Source organism: Phascolarctos cinereus, unplaced genomic scaffold (assembly GCF_003287225.1).
Source record: "Phascolarctos cinereus isolate Bilbo 61053 unplaced genomic scaffold, phaCin_HiC Scaffold_2;HRSCAF=192, whole genome shotgun sequence".
Taxonomy (NCBI): Eukaryota; Metazoa; Chordata; class Mammalia; order Diprotodontia; family Phascolarctidae; genus Phascolarctos; species Phascolarctos cinereus.
The window spans coordinates 171502869-171523741 of NW_027555625.1; the positions used below are offsets into that span (position 1 = coordinate 171502869).

Here is a 20873-nt window from a genome sequence, read left to right on the forward strand (position 1 = left end):
CCATGTCAGATGAAGCAATGGAAATTTGGTAGCTAGAGTCATATGCAGCAGGCATAAATTCTAGTTCACCACACTGAGCTGGAAGGCTGGTCAAAATTTCAACTAGACCAGAAGAAGACAATTTAGCTATTCTTGGTTTCTTAGATAATTCATTATCGGTATTGATTACTTCGTAATTTTTACCAGGTTATATATATTATTAAGGCAAAGATATGAAGCTAGCAGCATGTTAATGCATACTGCTACGAATATATTTGAGTTATTATGTAAGCGGCACAAACGTTTTACAGAGGAAGAGAGTGAGGTCCAGAGATGCAAACTGACTTATCCATAGTTATTCAGTTACTAAGTATTGGAGCTTAGATTTCCAGTTCCATGCTCTGTCTACTATACCACATGGAAATCCCATTTTCCCCCAAATATTTTTAGACAGCAACTACCATTTATAAAATATTCTGCTACGTGGTGAGCATGCAAACATAGAAAGGAAACAATTTCTGTCCTCTAAGAAAAAGCAGTTACCTATAAAAGAATTTACAAAATATATCCCAAATCAATGCAATAATGTTTTTTAGGTAATGGAGGCACTAGCAGCTAGGGCAATTTCCACATGCTTCAGGTGAAAGGCAGTGCTTAATTGTTTTTTGAAGGTAACAATGTATTCTAAGAGGATAGGAGGGGGTGCATGCTATGTCTGATCACAGAGGATGAAGATGGAATACTGTATATGAGAAACTACATTTATGTTTCAAACAAAAGTTGGGGGATATGCTGGAGGTAGAAAATTGCCTGAACTGTTCATTTTCCTTTCCTACTATAAATACCAGTGCCAGATCGTGCTGAATTTGTGACAGTGTCCAGCTAGCTATTTTTTACTGATTAATTTACAAATATATGTATACATACATACATATAATCTTGAAAAGTTCTTTTAAATTAGATGATAATCCTAATCTGCTCTTTCCTGATCAATTCCCGTTTGTTCTTGGGCAACAACTTATTTGGGAAGGCTATTGATAAACTAGAGTATGAAGAGGAAGGAAATCAAGATGGTGAAAAGTCTTGAGGCTCTCTCTTGTAAGGGTCATTGGAAAGGATTTGGAGGTAATTTTTAATTAGAAAACTCAAAAGGATATGATAAGCATCTTCAAATGTGGGAAGGGTTGTCAAGTGGAAGAAAAAGGATACTTACTCTATTTGACCCACAGGGTCATACTAGAGACAATAGATGGAAGCTTCAGAAAAAAAATTACAGCTTGCTATAAAAAAAAAAGGGCTGGCTTTCAAACGGAGTGGGTTTCTACACACTGGAGATTTTCAAGCAAAGGCTGGATGTTGGAAATTTAGTAGAGGGCCTTCATTATTCTTAGAGGGCAGCTAGGATAAAGTGTCATGCCTGGAGTCAGGAAGACTCATCTTCTTGAGGTCAAATCCCACCTCAGACACTTGCTAGCAGTGTGTGACCCTGGACAAGTCACTTAATCCTGTTTGCCTCAGTTTCCTCATCTTTAAAATGAACGAGAGAAGGAAATGGCAAACCACTCGAGTACCTTTGGCAAGAAAACCCCAAATGGAGTCACAAAGAGTCAAACATGACTGAAAAAATGGACATGACTGAAAAACAACTGAACAATGAAAATTTGTTATGGTATTATATTGCTTCTGAGTCTTCTTCCAACTTGAGGATCAGAGGTTCTGTGATCATCACAAACCACTCTGTTAGGGAGAATTTTTATCCCCACTTCAGCTGAGGAAATTCATGAAGATTTAACTTATTCAAGGTCATAAAGTAAAGAAATGGCAAAACCAGGTCTTGATCTAGATCACCTGACTCCTAGTTCAGAATGTCAAAACTACATTGTGGTGCTGCTCTATGTATTGAGATTGTTTTTGCCCCAAAACAACATCTTTTTGATTTAGCACACACAAACATTTAATTCTGACCTTCTGCCCCCAATCTAATTGTGTCCCAGAATCCCTAAAGTAACTTTATACTTTGAGGAAAATAAAATCCCTAGATGATAATCACACTTACAAGATGAGCTACATTGAAATCCTTGATATTCAGGTGCAGCGTATAATTTAAGAGAAACTTTATAAATCTTTAGGAAGAATAGAGGGGAACACAGGACTCTGAGCTTTAAAATTTGCTTTGGATCATAGGCTATACTATGATTATAGATTTAAGGATTTAGGAGAAAAGTAAGGAACTTATAAAAATGTAAAGCATTATATAAAGTCTAGCTATTATCCTCATCACTACTTTTATTAATTTGGCTAGACGGTATATTTTAGATCATCCAGTTCAATCTCAACACTTCACAGTTTAGAAAAGTCAGGTAATAAATAACATCGTATCATCTGACCTGACTGAGCTTTGTTTTATAAGCCATCAAAAGTGGTAACACACCAAAGTTTTTGGCTGTCTGTCCTGAATCCAACAACGTTCTTAAGATAACGTTTTAACATCCAAACAAAACATACCTTTTAGATGTGTTTTCTACAAACCCCTACAAAGTGCAGAATTGCCAGGATCGTGAGGTACATCATTGACAAGAAAACACGCAAAAGTGGCGTGAAGAACTTCATGAAAGAAAGGCGCGGCTGGACCGAAAGGTAGCTCATTGTGTGTTAAGAGCAAGAGAGAATGTGAAGAGGCTTCACGCTCCGCTGTCAAGAAAAACTGAGGAAGGCCCCCAGCGCGCTGGATGAACCCCACTGTGGCAAGCTTGAACAGGATGGGTAGGCAGGGAAGAGTTACAGTATGCATTACTGAAAAGAACGCCCACTCTAGTGAGATTGTAGCACCACTATACTCCTGGAATAAGAATACCGGTACTCTAAAGGAGTTTAGAGGCAGCTTGGTGGCACAGTAGACAGAGCGCCAGACTTGGAGTCAGAATTCAATTCTTAACTGTATGATTCTGGGCAAGGCATTTAACTTGTGTCTTCCTCAGGTTCTCCACCTGTAAAATTCAGATAATATAAGCACCTACTTCACAAGGCTATTGTGAGGATCAAATGAATTAACATACACAAAACACTTTGTACAACTTAAAAGGCCATATAAATACCAGCTATTATTATTAGAATACAAAGAAGAAAATGGATACTGTGGAATAGTAACTGTTACCATTCATATATTGGGCGGGTATATGACTCAGTGGATAGACTGCCAGACCTGGTGTCAGGAACACTCATCTTCCTGAGTTCAAATTCAGCCTCAAACACTTACTAGCTATGTCACCCTGAGAAAGTTGCTTAACCCCATTTGCCTCATCTGTAAAATGAACTGGAAAAGGAAAATGGCAAACCACTCCAATAACTTTAACAAAAAAAACTCCAAATGAGGTCATGAAGAGTCAGACATGACTGAAAAATGAGGCAACAATGATAACATTTATACATTATGCCAGTCCACTGAGAATTTCTTTTATTTGGATGGGACATGCGGTTTAATCGATATAGAGAACCTCCTAGTGAAGAAACTCTCTTTACCACTGCAGACCAGCACACCTGCTCTGCAACTCAAATATGCCAAAAGCATCGAGAGGTGAAGTGCCTGATGGAGCATCCTACAGCCAAAATGTATCACAGATGACACTTGAAGCCAATCTTCCTGACCTGAGGATAGCTTACTAATTACTTTGTGCCACAACAATTCTCTCTGAGACAAATGGTACCAAAACATGAAACTGAGAGACTTCTGTAAGACAGATAAATAACATGTTTAATAGTTCATCCATGTGAAAATAATTATAGTAGTGTTGCTGCTATTTAGTTTAATCACAAAGGAGCATTATCTGCAAAATGTGGTGGAAGGAGAGGGAGAAAAGATTCCACTTTTAACTTTTTTCCATTAAAATCATCTATGCAGCCGAACTCTAGTCAACAGTTTTAATATAGCTCTTTAATTCCATTTTTAATAGTTAATTCTCAAAGAGCATACATTGCATTAATTTTCAGTTTCTGCTTTTTCAAGTTATAAAAGAATAGACCAGGGGTGAGGAACCTGCGGCCTCGAGGCCACAGGTGGCTCTATAGGTCCTCAAGTAGTTTATTCTGTGAAGTTTGTATTCAGTTGAAGAGCTGCACTTGAAGACATAGAGGGCCACATGTGGCCTCGGGGCTTCAGGTTCCTCATACTTGGAACAGACCAGACCATAATCATTATCCAGAAAAAGAACCAATAAACAGAAGTATGTATAGAATGATTGTGTGTATGTATCTAATGGCAGCCATCTTTAGGGCAGAGGGGAGAGAGAAGAAAAAAAATAAAGTTACATAACTTTATTATATATTTAAAAGGAACAGCAAATTGTACATGATAGATTTGCAGTTTCATGTGCAATCATCTTTTTCTGTTCTACTATATTATGGAAATGTTTGTTTTATTTCTTAAGTAAGTTCAGAATTTTTTAAAAAATGATATGCTTCAGAGAAGGTACTAATCTCCCCTGATAGAAGTTTCTGTATTAGGAGTTACACTGGTTGAGAAAAATAAAATGGAAAAAAATAGACCTTAAACAATAAAACTGAATAATCTGTGGCCATGATGTTGTCCATGTATCACCAAACATCATAAATTTAGAATCAGAAAGCACCATGGATGACATCTAGTCCAACTCCTTCCACTGAGAAAACCGGAGGTCCAAAGAGAGAAAGTAATTTGAGCAAGGTCATCTAGGTAATAAGAAAATTGCAAAGCAAGCAAATGAACCTAGTTATCCAAATCCATCCTTTTTCCACATGCACCATGCATCCCATACTTCTAGTGTGTATTTTATACTCTAGATCCAGGGAATTATTAGTCCAGGGAAGAGAAAACTCAAAGGCATATGATAACCTCATAAAAAATACTCTGAACATTATAACTACTCAGTTAATGTTTGCTGATTAAAGGAAAGACTATTCAAAAGTAGTTAAATAGTATACTTTTTTTTTGCTTTTAAACCAGTTATGGGAGGAATTTGATCATTTTGGCTAGTTCCTAACAAGACAGATATTTTTGTTGGTGTTCAGTAGTTTCAGTCGTGTATGACTCTTTGTGACTCCATTTTGGGTTTCCTTGGAAAAGATACTGGAGTATTTTGCCATTTTCTCCTCCAGCTCATTTTACAGATGAGGAAACTGAGACAAACAGGGTTAAGTGAGTTGCCCAGGGTTGCATACAGCCAGTACGTGCCTGAAGCTGGATTTGGACTCAGGTCTTCCTGACTCCAGGCCCCACCTATGCTGATCACCCCCTCCTGACAAAGCTGCCTTTGAGGCAGATATTAATTATTAATTAATAACATCAAAATTAAGCAAAAATGATCAAATGCTTCTAAAAATCGGACCTTTATGCAAGGCTCCACACACATGGAGTCCCTACATTGACAAAGGAAAAAGAAGGGGGGTGTCTTCTCTCATATCTTCTTTGAGGCCAGGTTTGTTCTTTATAAGTTTACAACATTCCTTAACTTTTTGTGGTTGTTCTTTCTATTTATTTTATTTCAGTTACTGTGAATTTTTTCTTGACTCTGCATATTCCACTTTGCATCAATTAATGTAATTAGCTCCCTGATTCTTTGTATCCTTCATACTTGTCATTTCTTACATCCATGTACCACAATTTGTTTAGTCATTCCCTATTCAACAGACATTTATTCTGTATGCTGTTCTTTACTACTACTACAAAAAAAGGTTCTGCTATAACTATTTTGGTGTATTTGGAACTTTTAATTTTTTTCAATGATCTTTTTATGGTGTATACCTACCAGTGGACTCTCTCGGTTATTATAGCCATTTTTGTATAGCTCCCAATTCCTTTCCAGAATGACTGTACTAACCCACAGCTCTACTAATGGCACATTAGAGTGCCCATATTTCCACACCTCTCTAACACTGACTATTCCCCTCTTTTGTCATTTTGTCAATTTAGTAGGTAAATAGTGAAAACTCAGGGTTGTTTTGACTTGTATTTTTTTTTATCATTAGTGATTTAGATCATTCATGCATAGGTTGCTAATAGCTGACAATTCTTCTTTACATAACTGACCTTTAAAATAGTGCACTCATTCATATTTATTCAGTAAAAATATAATCTAAAATATTTGCGCCTTACTCCCTGCCATGCCACTAGTCTCCTTGCTTTGCTATGAATAAGACTCCATCTTTCATCTCTGGACATAATCTCTGGCTGTCTCTCACGCCTCATACCTGCAGTGTTCTCCTGCCTCTTCTCTCTGCCTACAGACCTTTCTGGCTTCCTTTAATTCCCAAACCTTCTACAGGAAGCCTTTCCCAGCCCCTCTTAATTCTAGTGAATTCTTTCACTTAATTATTTCCTATATAGAATTTACTTTGTATATATTTGTTTGTTGTCTCCTCCATTAGACTGGGAGCTCTTTGAGGCTTTGGATCCAGACCTGACCTTGACTCCTGCCTCTAACACCAAGGGGAAACTACTTAGCTTCTCTGTGTTTTAGGTAATGCTCTAAAACAGCAAATTTCAGGGAAGGTACTCACCTGAATTTGTAAGATAAGTTTCCTCATCTGAGAGTTCCCTTTACCAATGAAATCACAAGCCCAATCCCCACACCCTATCCTGATCATTGTAATACTGCAGGCCTCTGAGTCATAAAATGCCAGTCCCCAAAGAGTTAAAGTTGTCATCATGCAAAATGTAGTGGAGAAGAGTATCTGGAATAGGTGAGATTGTAGGTGCTATGTTACTAACAAAGAACTACACGGTCTGTGGTTGGTGGGCTGGTCCTGTGGGAAGATGAAGAGATATGGGTGTGCTACGTTGGTAACCACACAACATCGGATCTAAAGAGAACTCACCAGGATATTGGTTAAAGCAAGCTCTGTTTGTTTGTTTATTTTATTCTGTCTTTTATGATTTGTAGGGGGACATGGACAAGAGCCTCATAGAATAACAAGCCATGGAAGGGGTGGAATCTGTACCACTGGAGGGAATCTACATTTGATGAGATCACAGATCCACCAAATATAAACAAAGACTGGGATTTATTTCTCTGTAATTATAAGTATTACAATTTAACAATATATACCATTCAGGTCAATAAATATTTATTAGGTTCTTAGTCTATTCAAAAGAATATATTATGGTCTTGGCATACAAAAGTTGAAATAAAGCATAGTTTCTGCTTTCAAAAAACTAAGTCTAAACAAACAGACTGGGACAAGTATACTGGAGACAGCTAGGCCTCCCTGCCTCCCCAACTGCCCCCTCCCCCCAAAAAATATCAAAGACAGGGCTGAAGGTTCTAAGAAATGTGAAGAATAAGCATTGTTGAAAAGCATTAGGCTTCTTCAAAAGGTGGCAGATTCCTTCTCTTTTGATGTCTTTAACGTGGCTGGAGTCAGAATATCTTATTTATAATAATAATAATGATAATAAAAGCTAATCTTTACATAATATGTCAGGCACTATGCTAAGCACTTTACACTTTTTATTTCATTTGATCTTCACAACAACCCTGTAAGCTAGGTGCTATTATTATCCCAATTTTATAAATGAGGAAACTGAGACAAACAGGTTAAATGACTTGCCCAGGTTCACACAGCTAGTGTCTGAGATTAACTTTGAACTCAGGTCTTCCTGACTCCAGGCTTGAGCACTCAATCCGCTATGCCACCTGGCTGCCTTTAGTTTTGGCCACACATCACTTATTAGCTATGTGACCACGGGCAAGTCACTTAATTTACTCTTCACGTAAAATGAAAGGTTTAAACTACATTATCCTTAAGGTCCCTTTCAGTTCTAGAGGTTTATGTGTGTTGCTACTAGTTGTCATGTTATCATCAAAAGTAGTTAGAGATAGATAGAAATATATGGATAGATCAATCGATAAGTGGCCCATATTTGGACACCTTTTCATTTACGCGAAGCCTCTCTGTTAGGGATTACTCCCTACTCTCTGTAGTGGCAAGAAAAATTCAGGGGCATTTGCATTCAGGTAAGGTCAATTACTGCTTTCAAAATACTAAAAAAGAAAACAAAAAGAAAAGAAAAAAACCCCAAAGTTCTCTAAGCCTGTCGTTTTCATATATACCTCCAAATGGATTAGTTGTTTGTTTATTGTGCATGAAAATGTAAATGTCTATCTGCCTATAAAGTAACACAAATTTCTCATTAATTTATAATTATTCCATATGTCTGCCTTAGCGAGAGAGAGTTTTCTTCTCTGCTTCACGAGATATGATCTGTCCTGTTCTGTGCACTGGCCTTTGTTTCAAACAAGGGAAAACTTAAGCCTTAGTGACAGCTCTATGATCATTTTGCTCTGGGATGATTTTTCCATTTTGTGCATTCTTGTATGGATCTCAGTTAATGAAAAGAAGTATGGAAGTTATATGACAAGGTATAAAAATTGTAACTAAGTTTGATACTAGATAGTAAATCCAGGTATTCTCTGATTTGTGAGTTTTCTATGAGAAAGCATCAGTTGTCTACTTCTTCTGAAGATGTCTGAGTACAGTATGGTTTCAAGTGAAGAGAAATGTGAAGTAAGGAAAACAAATAGGAGGGTTTTGCAATGGTAGAGGGGAGAGATAATGAAGAGCTGAACTAGGGACCTGGATAATGTTTATTGTGGTTTTGGCTTAGTAATGAATATGAATCATTTTTGTATGTAATTTCTGATTCCTTTATATTTGTGCAGCTCTTTTGAAATATAGCCAAGGATAAATCAGCATTTCTAAATATAAACATTTCTTAAAAAGAAATTATCAGGGGCAGCTAGGTGGCACAGTGGATAGAGTTCCAGCCTTGGAGTCAGGAGGACCTGAGTTCAAATCCGGCCTCAGACACTTGACACTTACTAGCTGTGTGACCCTGGGCAAGTCACTTAACCCCACTGCCTAGCCAGAAAATAAATAAATAAATAATCTGTCAATAAATATTTAGTAAGTATCTGCTATATGCCAGATATTGTACTAAGCATTGGGGATAAAAAAAGAGTCATCAACGGCGCCCATTTAGGAGGCCCAGCAATAAAACAGGGCTTGATATGAGCGATATTATGTGCAAATAGGAGTGTTTGGAGGGCCTCAATGTGTATTGAGAATTTTCCTTCCCTATGAACTCTTTGCTGGATGATCTTTTAAAAAATCAATCAATTAATTAATTAATTTTTGGTTTTCAACATTCACTTCCACAAGATTTTGAGTTCTAAATTTTCTCCCCCTCCTCCCCTGCCCCACCCCAAGACTGAATGTGATCTGATACAGCCTCTATATATATATTCATATTAAACATATTTTCACATTAGTCATGTTATAAAGAAGAATTAGAACCAATGGGAGAAACCATGAGAAAGAAGAAACAAAATAAAAGAGAGAAAGAAAGGAGCAAATAGTATGCTTTGATTTGCATACTTTTTCTGAATATGGATAGCATTTGATGAATTATTTTTACATCTTCCATGGCTCTGATAAACACCTTTGACATCTCTTCCTCTTGTGTTTGCTTTATATTAATAATTACAAGATCATCCGATATTTTCACAGTTGCTACAACCTTCAAAAATATTATATTTTTTCATATGCCTGTGAGATACCTTGTTGCAGAAGTACTTGTAAATGAACTTTTTTTTTAATGAATCAGTTACTTTTTTTGTAGTTAAAAATAATAAAGAATGGGACTTTTATTTTCTACAGCTTTGAATCTGTTTTGCCACTGAAAAGCTGTGGTCTACCATGAGTTATCACATGTGAAAGCCTGCTAATTCTTCTCTTATGTCTCCACTAAGGATGCCCTTGATATGTGTGTTGATTATACTTACGAAGATTTCATAATGGCCATATAGGACATATAAGAAAAGTAGTCATATAGGACATTTAACATTGGCACATTGTCAATCCACCTTTCTAGTGCTTAGGATAAGGATAGGCATCGGAAGTAGACCTGTGATTTCACTGGTACATGGTACTCTGGGGTAAGGAAACTCCTTAAACCCAGGTCTTCCTGGCATTGAGGCCAGCTCCCTATTTAATACATCATGCAGCCTGTTTTTATGTAAGTGTCAAGTTCTAAAAAAAATTTTAAGTCTTTGATATTTTTTCCTTCTTTCAAATCTCCTAAGAACTAATGCCTCCATTCCCTACAAATTGTGTTGCCTCCAGCAAGGATTTCCTTTGTACCTATTTTATCTTTGTTTTTTTTTTAGTGCCATTTCTATTTTATAATGCAGCACAGTGGATGCTGTGGTGTGGCTCCACTGTAATTGATGGAGAAAAGATGCAATGAGTCTTTATAGGTTGATTCCATTCTCTATCTATTCTCCTTCTAGTTTCATAGTTAAATAATGATCACAATAAAAATAATAGCTAGTATTTACATACATCCCTAAGGCTTGGAAAGTACTTTAGATATGTTATCTCATGTGATTTTCCCAACAACCCTATGAGGTAGTTGCTCACATTTTAGGTGTTTCCTATTCTACATATGAGGAAACTGAGATCAAGAGAAGTTAAATGACTTGTTCAGGGTCACACAGCTAAAAGTTACCTGAGGTGGGATTTGAATTCAGGTCTTCCTGACTCCAAATCCAGCCCTCTATATACTCTGCCACTTCTCCAATGCTCTTTTGATCATTTAGCTTAATTGCCAGGCTTTGTCCCTTGACTTTTCTTTCTCCTTGTTTGATGAAAGAATACTGTTCATGATCTTCTGCTGTCCTTCTCTGTAAGATTTTGAACATTCTGATACCCCCCAAATTTTTACAGAATGTAGTGTGTATAAGTTGATTTTTAAAAGATCACTTGCTATTCTTTACCGAAAAGTGGTCTTATTGACAGGTGACTATTAAAGATAAAGATTTTCAGTATAAAAACTCCATATACATGTGGGAATGGGGATCGGCGTCAAGGCACAGAGGAAAATGTGACTCTTCTAAAATAAATGCTTTCCTAATTAGATTTGTCAGTCCTTTTCTAAGGTGATAAGAACTTAGTACCAGTGTTCACCACAAGATGGCGAACAGTTGCATTCTGAAAACGTTTAAGGATTCAAAATACAACTCTACTATTCACGTCAAATAAACGTGATTTACTCAAATACATCTGATGAAATAAAGGAATAAATAGCAGTAATTATTTATCCAGTTTAAGGGTGTGTACAGAGGCCTTTATATGCTTTATATATCATATCTTTGGATTGTCCAATTCCTGAACCATGTTCTTAGCTTGTGTAAGTTTCATCTACTAATAACATGATGGCAATGTGGTACAATGGAGTCTTACAGTACAAAGCCTACACTTTAAATCTGTTTGTCTGTGGGACCCTAAGTAACTTACTTAACCTCCGTCTGCCAATGTTTCCTCATTGGAAATAAGAGAATAACATGATTCTCTCATAATTATAAATAATAATATTATTTAGCAATATAATAATCATAATTCATACTACTACAGTTTTTTTCAGGTTTATAATGTACTTTCTCAGGATACCTACAGATACCCACAGAACTGTGGGAAAAGTGCTTTCATAAGGTAAATGATTATTTTTATTATTATCATTATTATTGTTGTTATCATTGTTATTGTTATTAAAATATCATAAACACTGTATGACCCTCTTTCCCTTAACTGGCTTTGAAAATTGTCAGAGGCCTGAGGGCATCATGTTTTTGCTGTTGTTGTTCAGTAGTATCTGACTCCATGATCCTACAGACCATAACACACTAACATTGGCCATGGGGTTTTCTTGGCAAAAATACCAGAGTGGTTTGCCATTTTATCCTCTAGTAGGAAAGTAGTAAATTAGTAAAAATTACAAGAAACTAGTGAAGACTCAGTCTGCAGTTACCAACCATCAGGGGGGACTGATAACTAGTACAAGTGGCTGAAAGATCTATCTTATTTGAATAATTTCATGTAAGTGCTTAATGAAAGTAAATTTCAGAAAAATTTTGGAAATTGTTTAGTCCCTAAGAAGTAGTCTCTTAGACAAGGGATACTCGACAGAGTTTTAAACAGCTTTGTGGTGTGGTTTTCATTGTAGTTGATTAAAAGAAGGAATGTTATTTTAAAAAAATGTAAGGAAGAGGTATTTCTCTTCCTCATATAGCAACAGAAAGGAAGAATCCCTATTTTGGTTTCCTCTTACTATGTTCATAGGCTCTAAATCCTACCAGATCAAGAGAAGCAATGTTAAGAATATCCTAATTAATGTCAAGGGTCCTGGCTCTTAGGTAGTGGTACTGGTAGAAAGTACTGTGCCCACTAATTGGAACTCAAAGACTCCATCTGGACAACACGAGAAGCCACTCAGAGAATGTAATTGTCCTTAGTAGGATTATTCAAAATAGCTCAAGGCTCTCAGTTACTTGAAGTAGTTATTAACCTAATCTTTTCATAGATAACTGAGGGCTATGGCTCCAGCAATTCCTAAGACATATATGCTCTCACAACTTAGGCATTTTTTCCAAATCAGGAAAGGACTTCAATAATGATTGTATCATTTTTGTTTATAGTCAATAATAATGATTCACTTTCTGGCACTCTGTGGCATATTAGTATTATCAAGATTAGCATTTATATGTTGCTATAGAGTTATAAAAGCCTTTTATATAATTTTTTAAAAAAATTGAACTTCACAACAACCACAAGGGCAAGGCAGAGACTTAGACTAGATATTTGATGCTATAAAATGAAATATAATCCTTAGTATCTATATGTAGTAGATGAGTAATTTTAATGTCTTATTATATCATGGAAACACATAACTTAAATATTTGGTTGTGGTAAGCTTACAGGAGTTAAATGCTAATGTAGGAGAAATAATTACTGTATCAATGGCTAGTATCTATACCAGCTACAATAAAATTTTGCCATTTTATGGAAAATACTTGGCATACATGTAATATACATTATTATTAAGAGGTTTTAGACCTTCAGGAAAGATGCTATGAGATTGCTACCATCCATTTTAACATTTTCATTTGTAGCTATTAAATGAGAAAAGATAAATGGATCAAAGTTTTCAATGAAAACATCTGCCAAAGGAACTATTTCTTACTCTCATCAGCATCCTAATATTATTGCTACCAAACCCTGACTAGTTGCATAAAGGTTTTTGTTTCCAAGGAAACTACTGACATCAGTAGAATTTAATGAACATAAAAAGGAGCTATGGGTTGTAATGTATACCTGGATAAAAACATATAAATCCACCTCTGAAAGCACATGGAAGGAAAAATCCATGAATTTAAATTTAGTAATTTCTTCATTTGTTGTGATATCTCCCACATTTCATATATATATATTTCATATATTATCATGTTTATGTGTATATAATCACCACCTGATTTTGAATAACAAAGAATTGATATACTTGTAGACCCAGAGATATAAGAAAATCAGTAAATCAATTTTTTAAAAAATAAGAACAATTTTTTAAAGATAATTTTCTTCTTCCTTCACCCTTAAAAATTGACACAAAATTTGTGGCCAAGGTTTCACAAGATGGATACACCAGATACAAAATCATTTGTTATCTACTTGCTGTGTATTGCTGAGAATTAAGCTTTATACTTCTGAAGTAATTTGTCCTTTTCTTTTACTGAATGAATTTCTCAGGTAAGCATGTGAGATAGTTTTATTTAGGATGGAAATAATTTGAGTGGCATGGATATTTTTTAAAAGGATGTAATATAATTATCACTATTATTTGGATTCAAAATTAATTTAGGACTTTGGGGGCAATATTGCCAATGTTAATATTTTATTTTAACTAATATTAAAAAAAACTTGAGTAATTTTGTGTAACTAACAAATGATGATGGGTGAAGCCAGTCAAGAAAACACCTGTATGACCTTGGGCAATACACTTAACTTCCCTCAGCTTCAGGTCCCTCAGATGTAAAATTGGGAAGTTAGACTCTATGGCCTCTGAAGTCTCTTCTCAATGTAAATCTATGATTTTATGATCCAAATGGGACTTCTCTTTTTTAACTCACACAAGTTTAGTTTGTTAACTGACTTTAGGTGATAATATTATTCATTATCCTCCTCATTAAATGGTGTCAGCTACAAATTTTCATTTATCTTACTAATACAAAATTTTATTAGATATGATGTCATTTAATTTTGCAATCTGGAATCAATACTAAAAAAAAATATAAGCCAGAGATTTTTTATTGCCTCACCTGTTAGATGTACGACCTACTCTTTGCTGAGTCCACACTACTCTAACAATACTAGAGCTGTGGGACCTTGTGTAATAAATAATTTCAGTGCCCTGGGCCTGTTTTCTCGGCAAAAAATAAGGGTACTATATTAGCTGGTCTCTCAGACTTCTTCCTTCTCTAACATTCTGAATCCTAAGAGAAGTTATTGTGTAGTGGCATCTGAGTACATGGGTTCAGATACTCTCTCCACTTTTTATTAGCTCTGGGACTCTTAGCAAGGCTCTTCAACTCTCATGCCTCAGTTTTCTCATTTGTAAAATAAGAGCATTTGACTAAAGAAGGGTTTCTTAACTTGGGGTCCAGGTATCCCATGGTGGTCCATGGATAGATTTTTTGGGGTCCATGAACATGGACCAGAAAAATGGTAACATCTTTATTTCAATATAATTGTTCCTTTGTAACCCTGCAGTTACAAAAATGTTCGTTTTTATTTTATGCATTTAAAAACATTATTTTGAGAATGAATCAATAGTCTTCACCAGACTGTCAAAGGGGTTAAAGACACAAAAATAGGTTAAGAACTCCTGGACTAAATGATCATTATGGTCTTTGCTTGTCTCAGAGGCTAAAGATTTTAAGTTTAAGTCAGGGAGAACAGGAACTTTATTAGTACTTCTGAAATTTGAATTCTAACAATTGTACAACTTGCCCATTTTCTGAGGTCTTGAATATAGTGAGTCTTTAACCAATACTTGTTGAAAAGATGAATGGATATCAATGAAAACTATCAACAACAAAAGTAGGAGATTTTTATAAAAAAAAAAAAGCAACCCTGGGAAGATGTATGATATAGAGTGAAAAAAGGAGGACCAAGAGAGCAGTTTATATAATAACAGCAACATTGTAAAGATAAAAATTAACAACTGTTAGCTGTAAGAATAAGCTGTCAAAAAAGTCATAAGTTTGTGATATTTTAAGGGCAATATTAAAGGCCTATTAGTTGAGCTATATGGACTCTGTTGTGTGACGTGCCTTGAAGTTGTCTGTTTCCTATAATGAGATTATTTCAGATCAGAGTTTATATTTCTGACCAAATCTTAAAATCTAAAAAAGTACGGAGGAAAACATGGATAAATAAAATGCCTAGATAATTGAAAACAAAACCACAACACACGTGATGTAGGTCATGAACGTCAACTACCACAGAATAACAAAATTTCAGAGCTGGAGGTATTCTGGAGGCCATCTAACCCAACACATTCCCAGGGCGAGGGGGAAGGGAAATCTACAATTTGTCCAAGAAGTGGTAGGCCAACACTGTTTTCATGATTCCCAGTTAGGAGAAACCACTGCCTTTTGAGTCAACTTGTTTCCATTTTTGATAGCTCTGTTAGAAAATATGTCTTCATATGGTACTTAAATTTGCCCATTTGCAAATTCCATTTGTTGTTCCTAATTTTGCCCTCTGGGGCTACCAGAATGAATGTACCCCCTTTTTTATTTAACAGCCCTTTAAATACTTGAAGATTGCTATCATACCCTAAGATTTCTCATCTTAAGTCTAAACATTCCAAATTTTCTCAACTAATCCACATATAGAATTACCTCAATGCCTCTCAATGCCCAGATAATCAATGTCCTTTCTAAAATATGTCTTCTGGAACTGAAAAAAATATTCCATAGTGGTATGACCAAAGTACAGCCAGATTCTCACCTCTTTATTCTTCTAATCTCTGACTCTATAAATGCAACTTAATATTACATTAGGTTCTTTGACTAACATGATCAGTTCATATGGAGATTGCAGTCCATTAAAACACAAAAATCCTTTGTAGTTTCACTATTGCCTAGTCATGCTTCTCCTTGCAATTAATGTATTGCTTTTTGAATCTAAATACAATATTTTGTATTCATAACTCTTATTTTACTCAATCCCTTGTCCTGGCATATCAAGATCTTTTGCCTCATGATCATTAAGCAGTATGTTATCTAACCTTCCCAGTTTTGTGTCATTATGAAATTTGATAAGCATTATATCTATGCATTTATTGATCAATCAAATATTTATTAAATGCTTACTATGTACTAGACACTATGCTAAGTGATGCCGAAACAAATCACTATCAACAAAATTGGTCCCTGTATATAATAAAATTGAAGGAGGTCACATTATAACTGAGAACGCAACATGTAAATAACTAGGCACATATATGATATAGAATAAATGGAATGTAACATCAGAGGAGACAGTATTGGTATCCATGGAGACCAGAGACCAGGAAAGGCCTCCAGCAGATGATGGGATTTGAAGCGAGGGTTGAAGGAAGCTAGGGAAGCTAAGAGGCTGACAGAGAAGCAAAAACATTTCAGGGAAGTAGATAGCCAGTCAAAAGGTATGGATTTGAAAGATGTACTGTTGTATGTCAGTTACATCAAGTGGCAGTGGATTATGTAGAAGGTAGCAAAATACAAGAAGACTGGAAAAGATGGGGAAGAACAAGGTTATGGAGCGCTTTAAAAGCCAAACAGAGAATTTTATATTTGATCCTGGATATAATAGTCACTGAAGTTAACCGAGTGGGGATAAAGCATTGGTTACGTCAGGGTCAGATCTGAGATAAACACACACACACACACACAACACACACACACACACACACACACACACACACACACACACAAGACTTTGGCAGACTGGGGGATGAATTGGAGGAAAGACTTAAGTCAAGGGATAAACCATAAGGATATTTTCTATTTTAATAGCCCAAGCAAGAGGTAATAAAATCTTAAATTATTCTGAATATGTGATAATACTACTTCAAGACCCCATACAGTTGTCAGTGGCTTGTCGTGTCAGATTTTTATCTCTACCAGATCATCCACTATAATTTTATTTCTTTGCCTCTCCTTTTATGTTCCTCCTTCTTTAGCGTCAGTCATCAACCTCCTACTCTAGGCTTTCTTCTATAATGTGCCATTATGACACTGGTGTTCCCCTTATACAAGATCCTCCTAAGACTCCACTTCATGCAAGCACCTTTTTCAGCATGAGTGCTCAGAATGAGGACTCTTATTTCAAAAAAGTCTGTTTAGTCGTCGGAACTTCCCAAATCTTTTTAAACTTCAGAAGTATTACATTTTATACTAGCAAGTCAAGATCAGATAACAATTTATCTCAACACAAGTGAGAAAGGTATGATTTAAACAAATAGATTTTGGAATTGAAGAATATACAAAACGATAATTCATCAGCTATATGGCCTGGCCTTTTGGGAGCTTAAAACTTATGATGAATGACAACCATGAATAAGTACATTTGTTTGTCTTTTTTTTTTTAGTTTTATTTAGAAGATGAATAGAAATTTGTTTTTTCTTCACTTCCAAAATCTATTTGTTTAAATCATATCTTGATGACTGGCATGAGGATAAAAATCAAACCAAATTGAAAAAGCAGCCTTTGGAAAGTGATTCTTTGGTAGTCAAAGGTAGACAGATGTATTTACAGAATGTCCTCTATCACTTAGTTCCAAATATTTAGCTACAAGAAGTCTAGGTATATAAGTTTTATGATGTTTACAAAGACTTGGAAATTTCAAACATAAGTTGGTTGGGGTTTTTTTTGGTGTTTTTTTTTTAATTAATGACCACTAATAGGCTATATCATATAAAGGAACTTGCTAGCTAAGTAACAATTATCTTGTTTGTTTGCAATACCCCCCATGGGGGCCACATTAGGGCTTTAATAGTTATCTGGTTTCAGTATTTGTACTAACAAGACAGAAAGAGTTTGGCAAGTTGAATGTTGAAGGTAGCCCCAAGGAGGTGTTCTAAGATCCAAGATGAATTCATTAAGCAAAACACATTCCATATCTCTGTGCCATTTGTCAAGAATCATTCATGATTAATAAACCATTTAATAGGTAGTCATGACACTGAGAATTATAATAAAAAACAGACAAATCCAAATGGAAAGGATTCTACAATGGGCAACATCATAAAAGCTTAATTGATTCCTATTGTTGCTGAGTCCAAGAGCATGTCTGAGTTGTTCAGGGGGGTGCAGAAAGCTATCCTTGATTATGACTTTATCTTACATTACTAAGAGGGCACTAATTTTGAACAATGCACAATTGTCTCTTCTATCTCCATAATCAATAAAAACCAACAAAATGACAAGCTGAGTACAACTTGGTTTGAACTATTTTTGTCAGAGGAAAGAAACTATTTCTTTAAATAAGATGTCAATATTTTTCATTTACTGGTAACTATATACAAAAAATTAGATATTACTGAACCATTCCATTACTAAGAAGTTCATTCTGGTGAGAAATGGGCATCAGAATTACTGAATTCTATCACTGACAGACAATTCTGACAATTTTCTCATAGCATTTTAAAAATATCTTTCAGGGACAAAGAGAGTAGCTGAGCATTTCCTTTAGATAAAATTTGGCTACCCCATTATTTATAATTTCTCTAAAAGGACTATCTTTCCTCATATCTTTGCTATACGTATTTACATGGCAATAAAGCAGTTTTTCTGTCAGGTAAATAATTACGATCTCAAAAAAGATTGAGATGAAAAGTAGACAAGTGCCTCAATGAAAACATATGTAAGTGATAGTAAGAATGAAAGGATTAAGATACCTTTTTGTCAGTATTATCAGGATAATGTATATCTGACCAAGTAGTTAATGTCTTCAGAAATAGTATTTGATATGAATATCCTACTAATTACAGAGCATGCCTGGGCTTTACTACCACAATTTCCACAACTTAGTATATTAGCGAAATGCAAGAATTCATCAATAAGATATTTTAAAGGGTTCTGTACTAAAAAAAAAAAAGGAATGTGTTGAATCTGTCTTATATCTACAGTGTGAGGATTCTAAAACAGAAACTAGAATTTAATCAAATTAATATAAAACTAGAACTGTATTTCACTTTAAAATAAGCAAAATCATCTTTTGAAATTTGAAGCTAACCTCTTATCTCCTGTCCCCATCTCCATTAGTGAAGATAGCATTACTAGAAGGTGTTTGAAATACCGTATTTTTTTTTTCATCATGTCTGAAGTTTATTTCAGTTGACATGCCTGAGGCACAGAAAAGCAGCACAGGGGAAAGCACAAATGATCTCATTTCTAAGTTAATCACTGAGAAATAGCAGATAAGTTTTGAATTTTTAAGTTTAACCTATTTTAAAGAGAAGATAAAATACTTTTTAAAAAGGAATTTTACTGGTTCAGGGAACTCCTAGGTATGCAAATTTCCTCTATCAATGCAGGTTAGAACCTGCTGTACAACTTACAGAATTTCTTTGAACAATGATAGGCTTCCTACCTTTGGGGCTCTGGCATGTTTCCCACATCTGGCATCCTTGACAAGGCTGAGATCTAAGAGCTCAGTCTCCTGAAAGACAAAAGAGCAATTTGTAAGCATCCACAGAGGGGAAAAAAAACTGCTTTAGCACTTTTTAAAAATAGTGTCTTGATCAACTATACAAATGTGGTTCTCTTTTCTGAGTATTTTTTTTCTTTCTGTCTCTTTCCTTTCTTACATGAGACTGCATGCAAACAAACACCAGAACTTATGAATTATTCATTTCCTAATTAATTTATTTTGATTTATCAACAATCACTTCCACATGCTTTTGAGTTTCAAATTTTTCTCCCTCTTCCTCCCCACCACCCTCCCCAAGTTGGTGCACAATCTGATATAGGCTATACATACACATTCTTATTAAACATATTTTCACATTAGTGATGTTGTAAGGAAGAATGAGAACGAATAGGAGGAACCACCAGAAAGAGAAAACAAAAGGCAACAGAAGAAAAAAAATAGCAAATAGTATGCTTCGATCTGCATTCAAACTCCATAGTTCTTTCTTTGGATGTGGATAGCATTTTCCATCATGAGCTGGAATTGTATTGCTGGGAAGGGTTAAATTTATAAATATTAGTCATCACACAACATGGCTCTTATTGTGTGCAACATTCTCCTGGTTCTGCACACTTCACTCAGCATCAGACAATACAAGTCTTTCCAGGTTTTTCTGAAGTCAGCCTGTTCATCATTTCTCATAGCACAATAGTATTCCATTACATTCATATACCACAACTTGTTCAGCCATTCCCCAATTGATGGACATCCTCTCAATTTAATTTGCCACCACAAAAAGAGCTGCTATAAATATTTTTGTACATGTGGGTCCTTTTCCCATTTCTAGGATCTCTTTGGGATATAGCCCTAGAAGTGCTATTGCTGGATCAAAGGGTATGCACATTTTTATAGCCCTTTGGGCATAGTTCCAAATTGCTCTCCAAAATGGTTGGATCATTTCACAACTCCACCAACAATGCATTAGTGTTCCAATTTTCCCATATCTTCTCCAAAATTTCTCATTTTCTTGTTTTGTCATTTTGGCCAATCTGATAGGTGTGACATCTCAGAGTTGTTTTGATTTGCATTTCTCTAATCAATTGTGATTTAGAGCATTTTTTTCATATGACTATAGATGGCTTTAATTTCTTCATCCGAGAACTGTCTGTTCATATCCTTTGACCATTTATCAATTGGGGAATAATTTGTACCCTTATAAATTTGACTTAATTCTCTATATATTTTGGAAATGAGGTCCTTATCAGAGACACTGGTTGTAAAAATTCTTTCCCAATTTTCTACCTTCCTTCTAATCTTGGTTGCATTGGCTTTGTTTGTGCAAAAACTTTTC

General features: G+C 35.3%; 1 protein-coding gene across 2 annotated transcripts in view; it reads right to left on the bottom strand.

Annotated features, from left to right (window-relative positions):
- Window positions 1-20873, bottom strand: part of PLCB1 (phospholipase C beta 1) — an 870456-nt gene that overhangs the window by 587863 nt on the left and 261720 nt on the right. For both annotated transcript variants that reach the window (XM_020985703.2, XM_020985722.2), the window contains exon 3: window positions 19484-19552. In XM_020985703.2, the coding sequence (XP_020841362.1) occupies window positions 19484-19552 (69 nt within the window). The remainder of the gene's footprint in view (window positions 1-19483; window positions 19553-20873) is intronic.